Raw genomic sequence first — 23,155 nt, 5'->3', positions numbered from 1 at the left:
GGATCTTCTCTACCCAAAACCCTAAGATAACTCCTCCTCTGCCTCCATTCGCGCCGCCGTTGCTTCGGGCCGCCGCCCCTGCCCCTACGGCATCCCCGCGTCGCCGCTGGCGGGCCTCGCCGCGCCACCCTGTGTCTCGCTGTGTCGCCGCCAGCCCCGCGCGTTGCCCCTACGCCCCGCGTGCTGCCACTAGCCTGGCCGCGCTCCGCCGTCGGCCCCGCTCGCCACGCCGCAGTCGGAGAAGAAGATAATCCATTTTGAAAGAATGATGTTGATCTAGATCTAGGTTTTAATGAATGTTGAATCTATTCTCTTAATATGTTGAAATAGTTTGTAAAAAATATTGAAGGTAGTGTATGTGTTTATGAAAATGTTGAATCTACTATTTTTAAATGTTGATAATTTTTCATAAAATGTTGAATTCAGATCTCTAATTTGACCCCGTGTAATGTTTTTATTGTTACTGGATCTTAATGGGCTTTATAGATGTATGTCTTATCTATCTTCCGGAAGCTATATGGGGGCCCCCACTCGAATTTCCCGAACTAAATTCAAATTTCGTCATACGTGAAATAGCTATCTGGTATTTTGGGTTCAGGTATTTCGGGTTTAGGGTTCGGAAAATTATGCCCAGGCCTACGGCTCATCGACGGCAGCCTATTAACACGCAGAATGTTGGTTGGCGAACATTTGGTGCTTTGGTTCGGCTGGCTTCAAATGATTAGGTTTGCAGCTTCAGGAGACCAGGATCTCATTATATCTAAGATTTGTTGATCTCTATTGCAAGCGCGCATCAGCAAAAAGTTATTAATCTGTTCCATTGAAAACGATGGACGGAGCGGATGGCCCATGTTGATGAGCGAGTATTGTAAAAGAGCTCTTTAATAACTAGGATAGAGTTAAGAAAAATAATCTAAAATTACATCTAGAAACTAATCAAAACGTCCTCACCTGTGCTAGCATTCTGAGAACACCGAATGAAAAGAAGGGCGGCGCGGAGCCTGTGGGGTACTGCTGGAGCAGTACGGGCAGCGGTGGGTCCCTACAAATTTCATCCTCGGGTTTTACCCAGTTGATTCGTACACCAAGCATCAAAGACATGTCTTACTACTTTTATAAATGCATGAACCACAGAAATCCAGATCACATTTCTCTGTGCAATTCCCGTGATCAATTTCAGTAGAGTGATGTTGAGGATCTCCTCACACACATTACTAGCCAGCATAGTGGTAACTATAAACTAATTATTAACACTGTGAATTAGAGCAAGGCTAATAATTTAGCCAGCGGTTAGCTATATCTCATTGCCATATCATTCTAAACCAATCTAATAGCCGGTTCATATACATAATAGTTGGCTATATATATATATATGAACTGCACTATTAATATATGATTCATTTTTTTCTGGAGTCCGTGTTGCAGCCGGCAAAAAGCCGGCTGTAAACTTGCAGCTCGCTTCTCTTCTCTCCCCCCCTCCTCCTCCTCCGACTCAGTATAAATATGACGTGGCACTTCATTTAGTCCATCTATATCATCTCATTATACTTGCTCTTATGTGGAAGTGTACCCTCCCTGCATTGTCTCCTAATGCCTAGTCTATGATGCTGGAGTGAGCTGAAAGATAAGCTTGCTTTCCGGAATCAAGAGATCGCCTCGAGGCTTTGTCGTACGTCGAGGGTTGACCGCATGCATATTTATGCCCTTCTATCAATCCCGGCATCTTGGATGAGTTAGGACACACTGAGGGTGGTGCCCAAGTGCAGGAGTAGGATAAAGCTCTCGCTGTTACGTCAAAGAAGTTGTAGCTACAACAAGTGCGAGTTTGGTTTTGGAATTGATGCATCTAGAAGGATGTATTTTCTATTCTAGTGACACTATTTTGATTTGAGAGAGTTAGGGCGTCACAGTCCTTCAATTGCTGTCATAGCTTCATCTGAAGGGACCAGTATGGATGTTGATAGGGCTCCTCACTTTTGACAGCACAAACTACGGCCCCCTAGACAGAGGGGCAACAGATGGACAAGCAAAGTTTTTCGTGAGTCGTTCCAACGGCCGCGGCTTCTATTTGTTCAAATGTGCTCTCAAAGATGCTGCAGTTGAACCGAGCCTCTAGATTAATACAGGGCATGTCGAGGCCAGAACAGAAGCATTTTACAGTAGAGGTGCTAGAATCAATGGTTTGCGCATTTGCAAGTTCCTTCTGATCTATCCATACACGCGTTCCTTTCGGTCTTCCTATTCATGGGTCAAGGAGCATCTAATATGTAAGGTTGGGCATAATTGCTGATAATCGAAAACCGAATCAAAATATCTGGAAAATAAACAGAATTACCGTAAATCAAAAAAAAATCGCTCGCCTGTTCGGTCCCAGATTCTTATTAGCCGAAATAATTCCAGTTAATTTTATCTTTAGGATTGGTTAACCAGGAAAGTCGGGTAAGACCAAATATTATCAAAGTGGCCCAACATCACATACAGCCCAGCCCAAACCCATTAGACAAACCCTGTCGAACCTCTCTATTCCTGCGTGAAGTTGCGCCGTCGCTCCCACGTTGCCCTCTTTTGCGGCCATTGGATCGCGCCCATCCGGCCGTCCGTAGGCACCCAGGCAGGCGCGTGGAAATTTTTATAAAAGCTCAAATTATTTATCGAAATCAACCCGCAATCTGGAAGCGTTCTCGGGCTACAGTAAAAACACTTAATGTTCAAAATATTTCAACGCGACGAAGAAAAAATTCGAATTTGCCGGCTGTTTTTACAGAAAACACACCTTTTCCGGAAAACCCCCGCGCCCCTGGCTTCCTAAGTTAAATTTGTGAACCTTTAATTTGATCGAATTTATAGAAAATATATTATCATGCATGCACAATATCAAATAAATGCAATACGAAAATATTTTATGATCTATATAGTGAAACTAGCTAGTCTGATGTTGTAGATATTTATATATATCTTTTCCAATAAAGTTGGTCACAGCTAAAGAAGTTTGACTTAGAAGAAAACTAAATAAAGCAACTTATAATTTGGAATAGAGTTCGTACTACCTATGTTACAAGTAATCATGTGGTGGATATTTCTTTTAGAGAATCCTTACTTAGTTCTGTATGATAGCTAACATATCTACAATGAGCCAAGACAGGTACTTCTTTCATTAGAAAATTTGAAAGTTGACTACATGACACAAGTAACTAATTAATAAATTCGTTGATAAGATATAGATGATATGATGATATGTGGTTTCTTGAGAAAAGAGATTAACTCATTGTACTATGTGCACTTATCACAACATGGGGTGTACATAGATGACGGGTACCCGGATGGGGCTTCCTTTGCCATCGGCGGGGGAGGCCGCAGTGCAGCTGCTGGTGTACACGTTGGTCGAGGACTACCTCTCCTACTGGATCCGCCGCGTGCTGCACACTGACTGGGGCTACGAGAGGATCCACCACGTCCACCACGAGGTCACAGCGCCCACGGGGTTCGCCACGTCATTTAGCCACGGGTACGTAGTTAATTAATTAGAACTAAAAATACTCGCCGACTTCTTCTTCTTCTTCTTCTCTCTCGATCTACTATACACCACCCTCTAGATAGCGCAATTAGATTCCTTCTATGCTATGCTATGGACTTGTTATTACACCCCATGCATGCACGCCACAAACTGCATACATGCAGGTACAACTTCCCATTTGAACCCACCAAGTTGATCCCGTTCTATGGAGGAGCAGAATTCCATGACTACCATCACTATGTGGGGAGGCAAAGCAAGAGCAACATTAGTTCTGTTTTCGCATACTGCGATTATATATACGGAACGGATAAAGTAGGTTTATGCTTTCTAATAACAAATATATACGAACATACGTTATAATTTCTCTCACCGATTTGATTATTATAGGAAAAAAAGCTATATTATGCCCGGGCATTTTTAACCGTCCCACACCCAGTTTTCTGACCGTCGGATTTTGCTTTGTGATTCGTTCGCCTCCCGGGCCATCGCATGTTGTCTTTTGCTGTGCACGTGGGAGTGGGGCTAGCGGGGCCCACCATATCAGGCGTTTTTCATTTGAAACCACGCCGAGCCGCTAACGCAACCGCCATTTTCATTTTCACTTTTGTTTTTCCGCCATTTTTTTCTCATTCGCCTTCCCCTCGGATGCGTCGCAGTCTTCCCGGAAGCGGAAAGGTTAGTCACGACGATTTTGCTCCTCGTGTTCCCCCATGTTTCTGATTTCTTCTCTGAATCGATGGGGTGCGTAGATCTGAATTTGTTTGCCTGTTCATCATTCGTGTGCTGGATTTTGATGCTATGAAGAAATCTAGCTGGATACCCCATCCCCATCATCTTTTCTGATTTCTTCTCTTAATCGAGTTGGGGGGTTGCATAGGTCTGAATTTATTTGCCTGTTCATCATTCGTGTGCTGGATTTTGATGGTCTGAAGTAATCTAGCTGAGTACCCCATCCCATCATCTTTCTGATTTTCTTCTCTAAATGGAGTGGGGCGTATAGGACTGAAATTGTTTGCCTATTCACCATTCACGCGCAGGATTTTGATGCTCTGAAGTAATCTAGCTGAGTATTTTTCTATTTTTGCGACAGTTCGATCTGTGAATCCCCACATTTTTTGCCCGTAGTATCTTATTCTACTGCTGCCAGATTCTAGGTTTCGTATTCATGTGCATAGAAATGGAGTATCCAATTCGTGTCTAGTGTTTGAATTTTGGTTTCATATTTTAGGGGTGATGCATGGCGTATTCATATCCAGGTTTATGAGCTATAGTTTTTCGATGGTGTATTTCTACTGCTGTCTGTTTCGACATCTGGATCCCCATTTTCGGTTCACTGCCTCACCCGTTTCATCTATGCGTAGAAATCTATATGCAAGTTTTGAGTATATGAGTGTGTGTTAGCTATGCCATTTTTGAACTCGAAATCAGGCGTATTATATGGCGATTTTGATGCTGATAGAGGTTATTCTATAATTTTGAACTCGAAATCAGGCACTTGTGCAATGCATATAAAGAATAAATAACACTTTTTTGAGCTTTAATTTTTTCAGAATAAGTATATAAGTATATTTTCCCATTCCTTACGCACATGCGCCACATGTAGGCCATCAAAGATATCAAGCTGCCAGTTTATGTCATAATCTTTACCCTCAATATGCTCATCATCAATCTGGTCAATATGTACTTGTGCTTTTGGATTGTTAGTTTTCAAAAATAAAGCCAAGTATATAACCAATACAAATTTCTTGAACTTAGTAACCTCATTGTTTGTGATAGAGTTGCTTGTAGTGTCTATGTCCGCGTCGAGGCTTGCCTCCAAATTTAAATTGTTGTCCTGATAGTATATCACTTTATTTGCATCTTTCTTGCAATTAATTGCACAAATTTGCAAGCATTGTTATTTCAAGATTTCAGTACAAAGGCAAACACGAATTTCCTTTCTTTTTGTTTTTCCTGACCTGGTTAATGGGCACTCCTTTCAACATCTCAGTAAAAGACTGACCATAAACGTGTAAGCAAATATTTATATGATTCCTTTTTTTCTTCCAATCAGAGATAATGTGCGAGGATGTTCAAAGGAAGTGGGGAATGATATGCCAAAAAAAGATAGCTTACTTGCAACTCTGCATCAAGGCTAGCACCCTCTTGTGAACCAATGATCTGATTTAGTATCTCTGTATATGTGCCTTGAATATCTCCCTATCAGAACAATAGTCAGTTTCTCTTGTTTTCTTCTTTTCACATGTACTATTCTTTTAAATGCAAAAATAAATATATGTAGTTTTAAACTTATAATAGAAACTTACACGCAACAGTCCAGGTATATTCCAGAAATCTGGCTCCACCCTTGTCCTTTCCGTAGAATGAACCTGTAAATATGGGCGAAGAGAAAATTAGTGTGATGTGAATTCTTTATCTTTTTGTAGGCGGAGGTATATATTATCTGAAATTTTGTTGTGGACTTTTTCCCCTTTTCCCACCTGTTCAACACTACCAACCCCAAGTTCACATTCCTGTCCTAAATCGGTTAAAGTAATTGGCACGTTGGGATTGATGTCTGTGCTGTTCATGATGGTTCTTGTACTGAGCACCTACAACAAAAGTTAAATTCAACCCCTTGAGTAGCCATTGTGCATCTGAATGCTTTTTGTTTCTTTGTCTTCCCATCATACCGCAGTAGTTACTGAGTGCCAGTTCAAATTGCTGAATTTGACGGTTCAGCTCTTTGGAATTTACACCAGATAGAGACATGTAAATTTCATATTTATACCATGTAAAAACGGGCTAACCTGACTGTATTCATAATTCTAATATTGAGTTGCACCAGTATCACAAGTTGATGTTTGACATCTGCTTTTTTTTATTCCAATTCTGTTACTTTATCCATCCTAAAAAATTACAGAAATAAATTTTGCTATCTATATATGAAAATACAGAAATAAAGCTACAGATTGGATGAAATAAAGCTACAGGTGCTGAACCTGTATTTGGAGCAGCAGTTTGTCCAGATATTAGCAAGAGACATATTATCTTTCCACCCATTTATATATGAAAATAAATAAAGTAATCGTGTAACCTTTCCCTTTTATATCTGATGAACTCCTCTTTTTTTCTTTTTCCCTCTTTTTTGACCTTTTGCTAGGCACAACTGCTGTAAGGCATCCTATTCCTTCACTGGGTTGATTAATTGGTTGAGGGAGGTAGGAGAGAAGGTTGTGGTTGATGCGGATCTAACCTCCGAAGAATACTTCAACTAGGTAAATCCCTGCTTCCTCCTCCTCCTCCTCCTCCTCCTCTTCCCTTCAAGACTGATCTTCCAAACATGTGTATCTTTTATTTGCTTTTGTTCTTCGTTGAGGGAATCGCTGGGGAGGGGACATTTGGTAGCACGTGAATAGATCTACTTGACATGCAAGAAGAAGCTACCGTAATCTTGTAACGGGTTATGGGCCTTATAAAATTTGGTCCTTTATTTCATTTTTTGTCCATGGGCCTTTTTTGGCTGTACTACAAAATTCGGATTAGGCCTTTTTTACTGGATGTCAAGTAAGGCAAATTCAGGTGTCACGTCAAAGGGAAATACCTGAATACGGGGAATGTGTTTTGACAAAAATTTCGAGTGTTTTTCTGATGTTTGACACCCAGATTTAGTCTGACATCCAGATTGCCAGATCTGCCGTTCATTGGGGATCCAACGATCATAAATTCGGGTGTCACACCTACAAAAAATGCACGAGCAGGCAGTAGACAGCCCCTTATTATAATTGTTGTTTCAGGGATACAAATACCGCAAGGCAAACATAGCAAATAAGGTAGCTTTATTTACGCTTTATAATTTCTCATCTTCTTTTGATATTATTATTATTATGCTTTTTATAATCCCTCTCATACACAAGATTCAATGAGCTTTTCTATTGATTATGAAATGCTGCAAAAATGACAAAAAAAAAGGGTACACATGCTAGCAAGTTCAACCAACGTAGAATTGTCAGGCATGCATGGCTCACGTGATATATATTCTAGCTAGCTACATTCCCATGTATCTATCATCTGCGCAGCTGAAAGCGAAGTTGGCAAGTAACAATACAGAGAAAGGAGGCAGCAAAGGATCCAGCAGCGCGAAACTGGACAGAGAATATTGGTTACCGTTTGAACCTGAATAAATCTACCTATATATAAGTCATGAGGGTTTTGTTTGAAAAGGAGATGGACAAGTAATCTCAAAGTTTAGTACGACTATGCTTTGTACAATTAATGCTCCGTTTGGTGTCGTAGTCATGTGTTTTATTATGCTTTACCCCCTCCATATTATATTAGTAGATATCATGTGCTTGGATGATGTAATAATAAGTGGCGGTCCTTTATCCAAAAGTGACCCGTTAGACTTATAATCTGCTTAATGATGTTATGTGCACTACAAGCAAGCGTGCATATAAATGATGGAAAGGTTTGTGTTTGATATCGAACTACTCTTTCCAGAGTCAAACTTTCATCAATGTGAAAATCCAGAGCAAACAAGTCTTTTGCCAGATTTTGTGAGCAGTTTACGATGATTTGGGGTATCTGATAGATATGACATAATCACTCCCATAAAAAGAGTAGATACCAACTGGTTATAACAAATGGCGAATGAAAACATGCATGCCATGATGACATTGCATAAAAGAGTAAATACTACTCCCATCCATCTGTTTTAAATTGTAGATCGTTTTAAAAAATTTAGATATATAATTTTTACTATAAACTTAAATATACGCACTAGATATATATATAGTAAAAATTATACATCCAGAGCCGGCCTCCGTCGTCGAGCCACGACGACCTTACGTCGAGTCATCGTTTTGAAAAATTTAAATACATAATTTTTATTATGCAACTAGATATACGCAATATATTATGCATGGAGAGCCAGCCGTCATCGAGCCACCGCGACCTTGCGTCTTGCGTGAGGTGAGCGTTAAGGAGCGGAGGCACCCGCCACACGCCGCAGCCTGCAGCTTCCTGCTACACCACTCGCAGTGGCAGGTTTAAAGGGTAGTCCGGTAGGTCCAATACTATCCTAAATTTTGACCCAAACAATTTTCGGTACTTAGAAATTTCGGCCCAGATTGAATAAACAGCCCAACAATCAACCTCAGCCCAACTCTGAGTCTCTCGCTCATCCCTCAGCCCATGCACGCGCCGCCATACGCCCGACTCCCGTCTCCGGAGTCCCGACCCGGCGACCCGCCCCACCGCCGGCCGCCGACAGTCGGCGCCGGGCACCGCCGCCTGCGCGGCTGCGCCTCCGCCCCACGCCGCGCGGTTGCCCTCCCTCGACTCCTGCGTCCCGCCGGGCCTCGGCCCCTGCTTGGGCGCTGGCTGGGCGCGCCGCTCGCCCGCTCCCGCCGGCCGTCGGAGCCCCGCGCCGCTGCTAGGCCGCGATCTGACACCGGCGCGGCGGCGCACCTCGGCGCCTCCACGGCTGCACGCCAGCCGGCAGACGCCTGCCGCGCCCCGACGGGTCCGCGCTCGTGTTTGGCACTGCTGGTCCGTACTTCTTTCTCTCTCACTCTATTCCATGATTCCATTTGTATTGTTTCTGAATTCAGACATTGAGTGATTAATTGAATAAATTGTGCATCCATTTGTATTGTTGGCGTGTGTTATCAGGATATTTAGCCATGAAGAATGGAAATATTGCTCTACGTTTTCAGAAACATGATTATTGAATGGGTGATGAGTTATTGAATGATTGTTTGGTCACTTTTATTGAGCGTGAAATTTTCTCTAATATAAGTGAGGAAGCCTAAAGAAAAAGCATTAGACTAGACTGGTATTGTCATCTTCCATTTATGTAAGATCTTATTGATGCTGCAACTTTTTATATTGTAAATTATTCTAGTTCTGAACTAATTTGTTGAATTGAATGTATTATGGGACCTTTTTACTTATGTTATTGTAAATTTGATCATTATATATCATATTGTTGCCGAAGTGCTATTAGATTATACCGGATTGCGCTTTTAAATTTTTTGGCAGGACTACCCTAGTTTCAATTCCTGGGTCTGCCACTGCCCACTCGGGGATGTCGGCTATGACCGCAGAGGCTGGGGATCCTGAGCGCGACGTTAATGAGGATTTCGAGGAGGACGATGAGGATGGGTTCGAGTTCGGTGACGCTGATGAGGCGATGCAGTGCGTGGAGATGGCGGGGCGCAGCACCGCCGCCGGGGCGCTTCGTGCGCAAGGACACGACTACGAGGCGCTCGTGGCGCGCAAGCGCAAGGCCCTCTCCGAGGACCAGCCTCAGAGGTGCAGGATTCCCTCACCTTATTGCTTCGATTCTGTTGGTCAATGCTCGATTGAAAATTGGGATACAGTCTGGGTCTGGTTCATTGAACCTGCTGGTAAACGTAATTTAGTGGCTCATGTTCCGTCTAGAGTTCAACTCATGTGTATTCGGTGCAATTTGCTTCGAGAGATGCGCACAGCACGTCATTTTGATTGCTCGGCTAGTTTCATGGAGTAGTAGATTGCTCACTTCCAAGGGCTAGATTAGCTGTTCCAAGGGTACCTGTCTAATTTGATTGCTTATGCCATGGTTCTGTATGCTTCAGTTGTTCATAATTTGTGGAGCTTTCCATATCCTGTGGTGCCATTGGAAGTGCTATTTTTGGTTTGTAGTTTTCTGTTTCATGCATTGCGAAACCCATCATGTATTTTGTTACAAGGAACTGTGTTTGTAGTACATCTTGGTCATCTTGCAGGGAGGGTTCCAAGAAGCCAAGGCAGAATGAACTTTCAGAAGCGGAAGCAGCAACCATGTTCGACCGACTGATGGAAGGCTTTGGTCTTCGGCGCAAAAGAAGGTCAAAAGAAGTATGGCACTCCTTTCCTTAAGTCCTTAGCGGAAATTCTGCTTGAAATATTCCCTCATGTTACTGATTGCATGGAGAAAACAGATGCAGTATGTTTCCATAGATCTTACAGAAATATCAAGTACATACTATTAGACCAAAGGTCTCTTGGAGTCCACTGTAGAATTGTGTTCCCTTTCATTTGTAGCTTCGTTTGAGAATAGATTAGCTGTTTCAAGCTCTTTGCAGAAGTTGTTTTCTTATTAATCTGGCAAACAATTATTTTATGGATTAATAGCAATTGATGTATCATGTTGCGTTCAATGCATATTTGATAGCATTAACAAATTGGTAATTTTCTTTCATTTTTATCAGGGCAAGAAGAGGGGAAGAAAGAAAGGAACAAAGAATAAGGGCAGCCCTGAAGTTATTAAAAAGTTGGGTGATGCTACTCTACTTTTTGCTGAAGAAAAATTTAACGAGGTCCAATCTCTAACTTGCCTATTTTGAACAAAAATTGTCAACTGCCTGTTACCTGCATAATTGTTGACAAGTTATTCGATGCATATGCCCAATGCAATGCAATGTTTCTACCGACAAAATCATGGCTTTTACTTATTTGCATGCTTTTTGAGCTCGGGAATGAGCTTCTGCCCTTAAAATCAACGATAAATTATTGTTCAGCAGGATGCTTTGTTCAGGTGACCAAGATAACTGCTGCCTTGATGAGTTTCTGATGAATTAGAAGTTGATATGCATCAATTTAACTGCTGCCCAGTGCAATGGAGTTTTTGATATTGAATGACTCAACTTGTATCTACAAATTTCAGGATTAGCAATTATAACAGCTGTCTGCTTGAGATTCCATAAAACTCAAGTCTTTGAGCAATCTTTTTTTGTGATTATTTGTGATGTTTTCATTTGTCTGACAGTAGCGTTCTGTTGGTGTCCTTTATTGTAGGCTATTCCTATACTGCATGAGATTGTGCGAATCGCACCAAATTTGCCAGATTCATATTATCTACTTGGTAGTATTTATAATGAGACTGGTGAACTAGATAAAGCCATAAACTTCTTGATGCTTGCCGCATATGTCTCCCCAAAGGATGCATCTCTGTGGAAGAAACTCATTCCCTTGGCAAAGTGAGTGTACTTCATACTATTTTCCTTTTGATCTTTTTCTGTGAACATAATATTGATTGTTATTGCTGAATTTTACCTCATAATTTTCTGAGAAAAAAATCTTGCATACCTAGCTTAAATGAGATGATATTGGATCATTCTTTATACATTTCTTGAATGCATTGAAACTATGATTTCATACATAATTGCTTCTGTTTTGGATTCTTTATTGCAATATGACCTTTCCGTATCAGCATGATGCTTGTTAGGTAAGCAACAACCATCTGTATCGCCAGATTTGGAGTGATGGGAGATACATAGGGATGTAAGTTAGGTTTTTTGGTTATGGTGTGCTCAATCTATAGTTGTATGTCTGGGACAAGTCTTCAAGCATTTTCTTTTTAAATTTCATTTCCAGATTTGAATGTAGCTGTTTAACAGAATGATATACTTTTGCACCCTCAGGTTTTTCTTTGATATAGTGTGACATACATTCTACATTAGACGTATCTTGTCTTCTTTGCAAGTGATTATAAATTTCACTGAGTGCTGATAATTTGACATGGTTAGTTGATTTTTCCTGGAGATTTTAAAAAATAAAATAGAAATAGTGACCTCATAGAATACTTTCTTACAGGAAAAAAGAAGATGCTTCTCTGGCAAGACACTGCATTTTAAAAGCAATGAGAGCAGACCCAGAAGATGTAGATCTGAAGTATCTTTGTGCTGATATGTATCGTAACCTTCGTGACTATCAGAAAGCTGCAGAGATATATGAGCAGATAGTTGGAATTTATCCTGCCAATATTGCTGTTCGTAAAGTAGCCGCACAGGTATGATGCAATTACAGTTTGTTGTGATTTTTACTTGAGAGTTGAGATGAACTGTAATGTTAGGGCCTGCTTGGAGGAGTGGTTTGACGCTCAAAACCATTGGATTTTTTTTTGAACATAAAAACCATTGGAATTTTAGGCCTGTAATATTGTACATTTGGATCTGCAAAAGTTGCTTGGATGGCCAGTACCCCCAAAAAGTTTACACTCTGTTTAGACCTAAAACATCCGAAGAAATAGAATCTCCTCCTGAGACAACATTTTTTTTTTTTCTAATGAATGTCGTGGTTGGCCGCTTGACCCCTCGCTTAGTTCAGTTAGTTGTGTTGTCTTCTTCCACGGGGAGTCCATTGGTGCCGCCAGCGCGCCTCCCTCTCCTAAGCCGTTTTCCACTGCAGCTACCCTCTCCCGCACTGCGGCCCTCACCTCCTTCTGCGGGCCACAGCTGGTCAGCAAGGACACACTGGTGTCTCCAGCACAACACCACTCCCCTCCATCTGAATTGAGATCTCATCTGAAATTTCTTCACTTCTGAGATCCAGTCTTATGCTCGGATCTTAAATTGGATGCCTTGATCTGATTTTTTGGCTCCAGTTTGAGCTCTGGTATGAATTCTTCGGTTTTGAGCTTCAATTCGATGCTCTGCTCCAGTATTTCAGTTCATGTCAATCTGATGAATTAATTTGTTGCGGATCATGATTTGATGTGTTGATTAGTTCTCTGTGAAATTTGAAATGTGAATATTTCGATTATTTTTGGAGCCCGTTGTTGCTACTGCTGATTCGCTGTGTGCTGTGTCCTCCACGTACCATCAGGGTGTCAGGGGGCATGCATCATCTAGACGGAGTGTCAGGTTTCTGGGGCCGCAAGTGTGCTCGGCCGGCAGCGATGAGCCCCGGGTTTCAGTTGAAGTTCCTTTTTGTTTTTATCATTTTTCCTTGGTAGTGGAATGGAAACCACTAACCCAAAGATATAGTGTAGTCTTATGCTGTACAATACACCATTGTAAACTTTTCCATGGTAAAAAAAAGTTACTAAGCACCCAAACAGGGCCTTAGTTGTCTAATGTAGCACACAACCATAACCAGCACCTTGTACCAATCTAGACATATGTGCAAGAGTAACATGTTAAGTACTAGCTTATTGATTCTTGGTCCAAGTTTTCTTAAAAGGAACATTACAATGTTTTCAACGCCAATATGCTAATTCACTCACCTTTGCTTAAGTTCTCTAATTTTTTATGCATGAATTCCTGTAGGATTGAGAAAACTACTGGGAAGTTGTCTCTATATCAAAATTATCCCCTAAACCATTGAGTGCGTATATTATTGCTCACTGCTCGATTCTCTATCTTCTTTTCACTTGAATTTGATAACTTTCAAGTTCAAAGTGCATCATGAAAACTGCTCCTTTTTTTTTAAAAAAAATCTTGCTGAAAATGTGAACTGACCTGGTTCGAATGTCAGGGTGGTTCTGTTTTGCAAACCCTGGACTTTGCACTTTTTGTTCCCTGCTTAGTATTTCTGTGTCATTCTACCATGTTAATTTTGGGCCACTTGTTGATTCTTGCCTTTCTTTCAGATGTACAGAGAGTGTGGTCAAATTGACAAAGCTATTAATTTGTTGGAAGACTATGTTAATACTCAAACTACCAACACTGACTGGAGTGTTCTAGATTTGTTGATATCCCTTTATTTGAGAAATAATGCTCCTAGTGAAGCATTAAAGCAGATCAAGAAGGCACGCCTACAGTTGCGTTCTCAACATAAATTACCAGTACAATTGCAGGCGAAGGAAGTAATCTGCCATGCTTATCTAGGAGACATGAAACATGCTGAGGTTTGTTCCAAATGGTTCTGTTGTATATCTCTTGACACAATCCATCCTTGTCTGATTGAATTCCCTCCTCCGCTCTCCCTAGTTTCAAGTAAAGTCAGAATTTCCTTCTGAATGAAGAGTTGTGAATATGTTCTGTAGGATTAATTTGTCTTGCATAAAGCCACTGTTTTTCCAAACTCACTTCAAAATAGTACTAGTCTTATTACTTGGTTCCTCATGTTGCATTATTTCTGTGCAGATTTTCCTTCGTGACGTGCACTTGGAGCCATCAAAAGATAGCACTGATGTGACTAAGGAGCTCGCAAGCAATTTAGAAACTATGGGACTATATGAGTATGCAGTGAAGTTTTACCTGATGATTGGAAATATTGCTAATCATAATGATGTGAGTAACTGATTTGCTTCTTTTCATCTTTCCCCAACATATATATGGAAGGGTTGGTTTTGGGACTGAGATCTTGGCCGCAATGTCTTTATTTTCCAACTCAAGTATCATGTGTTTTACTGAAGACCTAGCATTATGCATTCTGGACTAGACCTTGTAATTGCTAGTAAATCTTCGAGAGAGCAATAAATCCTGATCATTGGAAAGATAGTTGAAGACGAGTGCGATAGGGCAATTTGTGTTTGTTTTTTTCAAAATTTTCTTGAAAGAGGAAGATGGAGTAAAATTTGGATCACCTATGAATTGCATTGGCATGAAGAAATCATTGGATGGAACATGTAAGCTATATATTCATTGGCTGAGATTATATAGTGAATGCCTAAAGCCCTTCATAGTTGTTACAGATAAAATCGGTAGATGTTGAACAGAAACATCACAATGTATGTGTTTGAGAGATCGTTTTTATAGCATCATCTAGACATCCTATTTGGGAAGAGAAGTATTCCAAATTTGATTGGAATGTACATGCCCCATAGAAGCCTCAATGGATACACGTGATCCGAAGTCCAAGCATGCCACCCAATACTTCTATAAATTGCTTGACAGCCTTGTACTTCATTATCTTATTGGTTGAGCGTTTCCATAGTGCCAAAGACTGAGCAACATGCATTTTTTTTCATGCATATTAACATTGTTCTAAAGGCGTTTCCTAGGCGACGCCTAAGCATCCAGACTTACCCAGCTTGCCTTGGGCAACAGCCACGCCTTGTCGCCTAGGCGTCTAGGCACAGCCAGCTCGTCTTAGGTCGCCTTGTCGCCTTTAAAACAATGCATATTAATACATGGATGAGGTCTGTAGATCACCTTTTCATGGATCTTGGCTATGTAACGCATGTGGCCAGGTTTTCCTGATGAAAGCTGAGCCTAGCTCAGTTGGTTGAGGTGTGGATGTACACCTAGACAACCCAGGTTCAAGTCCTCATTGAGGCAAATTTGGGTGTCTACTTTCTTCTTAATATAATAAAGCCACCTGGGCCTCCTAGATTGCTCTAGTTTTTTTTAGAAGTTTATAAGATTTCTGGAATAATTTGTTTGGTACATCTGTTCGAGTTTTTAAGTTGTTCTGTTGATTTTCTTTTTGTGGTACAACTGCATGTTAGCTTTGCTTTCTTTCTTTCCTTTTTGAGAGATTGTTAGCTTCGCTTTCTTAATCTTCTTTGCTGATTTTTCTGATATGCTCCTTGTTTCAGGGTAGTTCATATATTGATCACAAAGAATTGGGTAGTTCATATGTCAAAGTCGCTCAGTGCTACATGGTCTTAGAGGACAAAAGAAACGCCATTCCTTATTTTTATAAAGGTTATGATCCATTACCTTCAGGAAGCACTTCTATGCTTGACACTAGTTGAAGATAGACTCTAAAAGGTTTATTGAAAGCAAATTGAACCATATTTCTTCTGAGTATTGGTCTACTGGATTCCCTTAATTTTAGATAGCTTTAGGAAAGGGTCTTTACTTTTGTGGTTACCTAAAATGAAGACAAGCTTATGTCCTGTCCCTTAATTTCTCATGTTCTATGATATTCGATTGATTCTGATTACACTTGTAATAGTTGCTTGTTATGTACTTATTATTCGATGCTTAAGATCAGTCTAGTCTACCTGTAATTTCGTCATTGATTGACCTTTCTAAAGAGTCCTTGTTTTTGTGCTTTATATATATTGAACGCCTGGTACTGACATGCATGGTTCTTAAAATAATAATTATATAGCATGCTCTAGTTCTGTGCTTGAATTCTTCTCTACTGTCATTATTGACATAGTGTCTTTCTTCCTTTTACCTCTTAGCCTTACAAAGCATGAAGGACAATATCGATATACGATTGACCTTATCCTCTCTTCTTATTGATGAGGATAAGACAGATGAAGCTGTCACTTTACTTTCTCCTCCCAAAAATCCAGGTATAGTACTTACTGAGCTGCTTTATGCAACTTATTGATGTCTTTTTCATTGTTTTCATATGACTTTTGCAGAGTTGCAGTCTGCTAACACTCCAGACCAACAAAAACCTTGGTGGTGTGATGGGAGAGTAAAGATGCAGCTTGCAAAAATTTATTACAATAAAGGCAAGCTGGAAGACTTTGTGGATACAATTTTTCATCCTATTCTAGAAACATTGAATGTTGAATATGCTAATCGAAAGGTACAGTGATCTTTCCCATGTATGATTTTCATGCATGGCTTGATCAAGCTGTGCGTATGATGGCTGCCATTTTCAAGTCTACTGTTCTTATACGTTCCTTTTTAATTATCTTACATTTAAATGGAAATATGCTTTCCGTATCATTTTCCTCCATGCCATGATTGCATTCTATGATAATAAGTGCTGCAGCAGCATTGTCTTCCAACAATAGCAGACATCAGCTCATCGTGATCATGACATTCTTAACAAAATTCACTACCAGTTGAAAATTCATGAATTCTTATTGATGGAACTACTTCAATGTCTGCATAAATTGTCAGAAGTTCGAAGTTCTTAATACTGTGCTTGTTGAATTCCATGCTAGTGAAGTGAGCATGGAAACTTTGTATAATAAATATCAGAAAATTGGTTACTGAAACATTAGTGTATATTATATGTGAATCTACGATACATTTAAGTTGTTTTCTTGATGAGCAATATGTGATAGTTGGAGCTCTTGAAAATATGTTTTGCTGATGAATTGGAAGTTTACTCTCTGCTTTCAAAACATATAGCTAATTTCTAATTATGTTCAATCAGGTCAGGCCAATGAAAAAGCTTACAAATACTGTTCTGCATGAAAGAGTTAAAGTATTGGGGGAACCACGTCCAGATAGTATATTTCAAGGATTAAGGCCAATAGCATCACCTGGGGAGTTGTAAGTACATACCATTTTTTCATGGCCATTTCTAACTTTTAGTCAATGACGCTAACTTTCTGCAAGCATATGCAATACTGATTATTTGTAGGGTGCTTCCTAGCACCTGATGAATTGCATTTGTTTGCCTGTTTATGCCCAGATTTGTGTACTTCAGGTTTTCACCTAGCTATTTCTCTTGCTGTTGTGAAATTTTAGAGAAGTGCATGATTTGATGTCTCAATAACTTTCAAAAACAATCATAACATGTTTGTGCAAAATGATCAATATATGAGGCAAATGTATCTGTATTATATAGTAGAAACGGGAAAAGATGCGCACTTCATCATGAACTATATTCGCACTCACATATGCTGCTATTATTTTGGCTCTCCACAGTATGGGATCGGACCATGAAATTTTACATTAATTACTGTTACATCCATGATTGTTTTTCAAACTACAAGAACTATGTGTCATGCACTAGTCACAAATTTGCAGGAAGAATATGAACCATCAATTTTAGCATGAAAAAGACTAGGAAGTCAAATCCAGAATGCCAAATTAAAATTTGAATTTGTAATTCTGAGTTTTGTACTCCTATAATCCAGTTCAAATTTCTAAGCTGGCAAGATAAAGCAGGACTGAGGTATATGCTTGAATAAGCATGCATGTAAAACACAAAAAGGTGGCCACATATCTTAGCAGAATTCACCTGTGCATATCGTGAAAATTGATGTTCCCAGCAATATTATTTTATGATAACCAACACAAGCAGCCTTCTGCTATTAAGGGTCTAATGATGCATGGGATGTTGTATATAGCTGACTATAAAAGCGACACAGGATGGTATTTCTGACTTTCTGTCATGTGATCATATGTGTTGCACTTGTTCCTTATTCTCTGTCGTTGCATAGTTTATTTGCTATATTTGACAGTCTTAATCTCTTTCAATATCATTATTTATAATTGACTCCATTCTATCTCTGATTATTAACTGTGTTGATTATTTGTTCCACATTTTTCTTTTAAGATACTGATATATTATTGAATTTCAACAGACAAAAGGCAAACAGAGCAAAGAAAATTATGGAGAAAAGAGCAGCTTCAAATGAGGAATTAAAACCTGATGATTCGGTATTAGTTTTTTGTTGGTGAATCTAGTTTTAATTAGTTTTCTCCTTGATAAACTCTAAATACCTTTCTTATTTGATGTTTTCAGCAAAGAACAAAGCAAGTTCCTCCTCTTCCTGGTCTGTTGACAAATGTGGAGCATCATCAACTTGTGCTAAATGTTTGTACCTGCCCAATTCTCTTTTCCTTTTCTGCCCTAAGGTTTCATCTTTGCATTTGCCTCTCGTACGGTACATTGGCCAATGATCATAAATTTTGAGTAACTTGCACCAGAGGTTACTAAACAAGTTTGGCAGTTTAAGTTTACGGCCCTTAAACCTTTGTGTATTTTATGTCCAGAAACATGCATCTATCGAATACCTTATTGCCCATGAGTAGAGGTCTGGATTGGTGTGGGAATGTTTCTTCATGACTCAAAATAATCTTGTTAGCAAATCAGCATCTCCTACATCTTCACATACTAATAAGTATGTACTCCCTCCGTATCAAAATATTTGTCGCCGTTGACTTTTTCTTACAACTTTGACCATTCGTCTTATTCAAAAATTTATTGCAAACATACAAAAAGTTAAGTTATGCTTAAAATACTTATAATAGTAAAGCATATCACAAACAAAGTAGATGGTATTTACATAATTTTTTGAATAAGATGAATGGTCAAAGTTGTAAGAAAAAGTCAACGGCGACAAATATTTTGATACGGAGGGAGTATTTGTTACTGTTGACAATTTCATACACTCCAAGAGTTATTGTGTGAAGAATGAGAATAGTATGCTAGAATATTTTTAGTGCATAAAGTTGTCAATAGTAAGCTAATAGCCTAATACTCCCTCCGTTCCGAATTGTAGGTCGTTTTGACAAATCTAGATACATACATTGTACTATGCACCTAGATAAACTCTATGTCTAGATGCATAGTACATCCTAATTAGCACATAAAGTTAAGAATAGCTGAAGAACAAGGAACAGCCTCTTAGTGTGGCATCCTAATTAGCACATAAAGTTAAGAATTATGTCATGCAGGTGTTAATTAGAACTCATAGAATTTGAACTTTAGCATAGCATCATCCTGGTTGTCAAGAACGCTGGGATGTTGCAATGCTTGTCTTGATTTGCAATGGGCAGATCATGTGTTATGTGTCTGCTGCATAGTGTATTCCATACTCTTAAATATTTGACCAATAATCATACAGATCCATAACTGATATTGATAATATTGATACTGAATGACAACATTGTGATTAGATCCATATACTTTTGTCTTAGTCCCTTGTTTTTATTCTGTTCACCTTCTTTCTGTTATTTTTGTGGCATTACTTTGATATTATTTATTATGTAAAGTCACTTTTCTTCTTTTGGTGCTCCTTTTTAGTCCTATATTGACTATTAAGGTAACCTTTTCTGGCTTTTTGTAGCTTTGTCGAACTTTAGCTCTGCTGCAGCGATATTGGGATGCACTGCAGATTATCAACCGGACTCTTAAACTTGGAAATGATCTACTCACAGATGACAACAAAGAGGAACTTAAATCCTTGGGTGCTCGTAAGATCTATTCGCCTTACTATTGCATGCACCATCATAAAATTGGGTCACTAAGGAACATTATCTTGTGCTTCCAACTTGATACTAAATATTTTACAATTTCTAGGAAAAGGATCTTAGACTCACGAAGTAAAAAGGCCTCAAATAGAAAAGAGCAAAGGGCACGGCCAGTGTTTTTAATTTGTAAATAAGCGATCTTTTTAATTTTGCAGAAATAGCTTATAGAGCTCCAGATCCCAGTCATGGCTTTAAGTATGTCCGATATGTTGTTCAGCAGCACCCATATTCTCTCTCTGCATGGAATTCCTACTACAAAGTGATATCAAGGTGAGTATGTAGAATCTCATATAATACAGTTAGTTTCATTTTCTATTTATCACTTTATAATTAACTTTCAACATTATTCTTATTCTTATGTTTTATACTAGTGATGACGCATTTATGGTTATATGTTAAAAAAATAGCTTAACTGATCTAATAATTTTTTTGCACTCCTAAAGCAATGTACATATCATCTAGAAAGCTTGCTCCCTAATTATGTAGGATTCTGATATGCCAGGAGATTACTGTCAACTACTTTGGATAGTCTTGTTAGAAAACTGATAACGGGCCTGTCACTGCTATACCAGTCTTTGAATTCTGAGATATTAATCATGCTGGAGTGTTTCATATATTTCTGGCTCTAGGAATGAAACTGAATAAAGATAATCAAATGTTTCAATTTATATTTTATTATGGCATTTGCTTTGCAGAATAGAGGACAGGTTTCCACATCATTTCAAATATCTTCTTCGAACAAGGGAAGAAAAGCCTGACTGTGTGGCTCCTATAATCATATCTGGGCATCGATTCACTGCTATAAGTCAGCATCAGTCAGCCGCCCGGGATTACCTGGAAGCTTATAAATTGGACCCAGAAAACCCTCTTATTAATCTCTGTGTAGGTATGTCACCAGACACCATAGTCATGTTATTTGGTATCAATATGCATCACTGCATCAGTATGTGAGATATCAACCATGTTGCTATCCAATCTTTGCAGGCACTGCCCTGATTAGTTTAGCCCTTGGCTTCAGGCTTCAGAATAAGAACCAGTGCATCATCCAAGCTTTTGCATTCCTATATAGATATCTACGCCTTTGTGGGGATAGTCAGGTTTGGTACTATTTTTTTTAAAAATTTCACGAGTAATGCTCTTAACTTGAGTCCCAGAACTGGGATTATGATTTATTGCTCCCATACAATATAATTTATCGGCTTAGCACATTTCTGGTTTAATTGCGGCATGCCAGCAAAAGTTACACAGCGAGATTATGTTTTGGCTTTGCAGGAAGCCTTGTACAACATTGCTCGGGCATATCACCACATTGGCCTGAATACCTTATCAGCTGTTTATTACGAGAAGGCTTTAGCGATTGAGGAGGAAGATCATCCCATCCCCAAGCTTCCGTACGAGGCTGGTTCATGCACGCATGAGGATCTGAGGCCAGGGTATTGTGATGTACGAAGAGAGGCTGCCTTCAATCTGCATCTTATCTACAAGAAAAGCGGAGCAACCGATCTCGCTAGGCGGATTCTGAAAACTTACTGTACTGTTTAGGAGCTTGTGTCTAGTGTTGTTGGGAACTGAGTTAGCAAATACATAACCCTACATAGGCCCTCAGTAATCTAGGATCAATCTAGTCAATACAGGTAGAATACTTATGAATGTATGTCAGTAACGTCAATGAATAATTAACAAAGTGCTAGATCCAAATGTAATATCACCTTCTGATCATGGTTTACAAAGTATGCTCACTGTCTGAGTAGATCAGCAATCGAGGAGAGAGGAGTAAGCTGAGATCAAAATGTGTTCGACAAATTCCAATATGGTCGCACCAGGTCCCGCTAGTCTTGCCTTACTTGTAATATTCACTCTGATATGGGAAAGAAATTGTACTACCTCAGACTAGCGTTGTATAGAGCTTCCAAGATTTCCTCCACTTCAGCTGAACAATACCATTGGACTCGCATTGGTGGTTGCTGTGATGTGTTATCAGAAACTGCAATTTGCTCTGAAAGAATAGGCAAGCCATGGCTGATATTTGTTGGTGGCATAATCTGAACACTGAAAGGTGAGCCATAATCAATTATTCATGATGCAAATATGCAACATGTATTGGTATAAGAAATGTTTCAACTCGTGGTGGAATCAGGTTGGGCTGAGCACTACGAATGCAATCTTGGAAGTGAGGTTGGTTTATGGAGTTCATCCTGTGAAGGTAGCACAAGAATCTATTAACGGAGGGCGTGGTCGAGTGGATAGGCAAATGGCAGGAAAGAATCGTTGGCGATTGGGCGCGGGGATATTTTAGGAAAAGTAAACTGGAATCTGTATGGGACATTATGAGCCAAAAGCAGATGCAACTTGCATTATTTGTGCTGCTCTGGCCCCAGCACTCTCAGCATCCAACTTGCTCGCCAATATCACTGTCAGAAGTCACCAATCACTACTGAGCACTGACTTGTTGGTACGAATTGCTCTTTTATCTTTTCTTTTCGTATGATTTCTCATATTTAAATAATTAGGAATTCTTCAGAGATACCGAGGGTCCATTTGGGATGTGTAAATATCACAGGATTTTAGCAGGAGCTTTGTATCTCCGGAGTTCTGTTCTAAATGAATCCTAAATGGAAAGTGAGAATAGTTGTATTTTGAACAGGAGCTGCTTTCATTGGACAGCAGTTAAATTTCTTGACCTGTGGTGTCTGGAATACACTGATGATGCCTCCGTCATGCTGAAGTGGACTGGCTCTCGGAGTTCGTAAAAGAGAAATTGTTGGTGCACACAAAAGTTGTACCTAAGATTGAAAGACTTCTATGAAATAATGATGAATTACCTATTTTTTGCGAGCTATGCTCTCTCTATATTATATATATCCGATTTCTCTGTGGATTCCATAGGCGGACTACTAGCTTCTGCCTCTTTCTTCTGTAGATAGTGGATGTGTAAATTATTGCACATGCATAGTTTTATCTCTTTAGTAATACAAAAGAAGTTGCATCACTAATTGAATCTAGTAATAAT

At 39.5% G+C, this 23,155-nt stretch overlaps 2 protein-coding genes across 3 annotated transcripts; both read left to right on the top strand.

The window, feature by feature from the left end:
• The first annotated feature begins 3,320 nt into the window (after positions 1-3,320).
• LOC112898047 (methylsterol monooxygenase 1-1-like) lies at positions 3,321-7,677 on the top strand. The gene is made up of 4 exons (XM_025966462.1): positions 3,321-3,505; positions 3,607-3,826; positions 7,291-7,326; positions 7,573-7,677. Exons 1-4 carry the CDS (start codon positions 3,321-3,323, stop codon positions 7,675-7,677), a joined length of 546 nt encoding a protein of 181 aa, XP_025822247.1.
• Positions 7,678-8,675: 998 nt separating this feature from the next.
• On the top strand, positions 8,676-22,821 carry LOC112896638 (general transcription factor 3C polypeptide 3). 2 transcript variants are annotated; one of them, XR_003229524.1, is made up of 20 exons: positions 8,676-9,043; positions 9,536-9,808; positions 10,264-10,375; positions 10,729-10,836; positions 11,315-11,496; positions 12,113-12,308; positions 13,890-14,147; positions 14,386-14,532; positions 15,783-15,891; positions 16,380-16,493; positions 16,566-16,735; positions 17,315-17,433; positions 18,474-18,549; positions 18,635-18,706; positions 19,962-20,088; positions 20,301-20,415; positions 20,841-21,031; positions 21,130-21,242; positions 21,418-22,201; positions 22,283-22,821. XR_003229524.1 is itself a non-coding variant. In XM_025964681.1 (19 exons), the coding sequence occupies exons 2-19, from the start codon at positions 9,582-9,584 to the stop codon at positions 21,685-21,687; spliced, it is 2,706 nt and encodes a 901-aa protein (XP_025820466.1). In that variant the 5' UTR covers positions 8,676-9,043; positions 9,536-9,581; the 3' UTR covers positions 21,688-22,821. The 2 variants fall into 2 exon arrangements, 1 of the variants encoding a protein (XP_025820466.1); XM_025964681.1 differs by having other exon boundaries at positions 21,418-22,821.
• Positions 22,822-23,155: the final 334 nt, after the last annotated feature.

Source organism: Panicum hallii, chromosome 6 (assembly GCF_002211085.1).
Source record: "Panicum hallii strain FIL2 chromosome 6, PHallii_v3.1, whole genome shotgun sequence".
Taxonomy (NCBI): Eukaryota; Viridiplantae; Streptophyta; class Magnoliopsida; order Poales; family Poaceae; genus Panicum; species Panicum hallii.
This window is presented reverse-complemented; position numbering and strand designations above follow the sequence as displayed.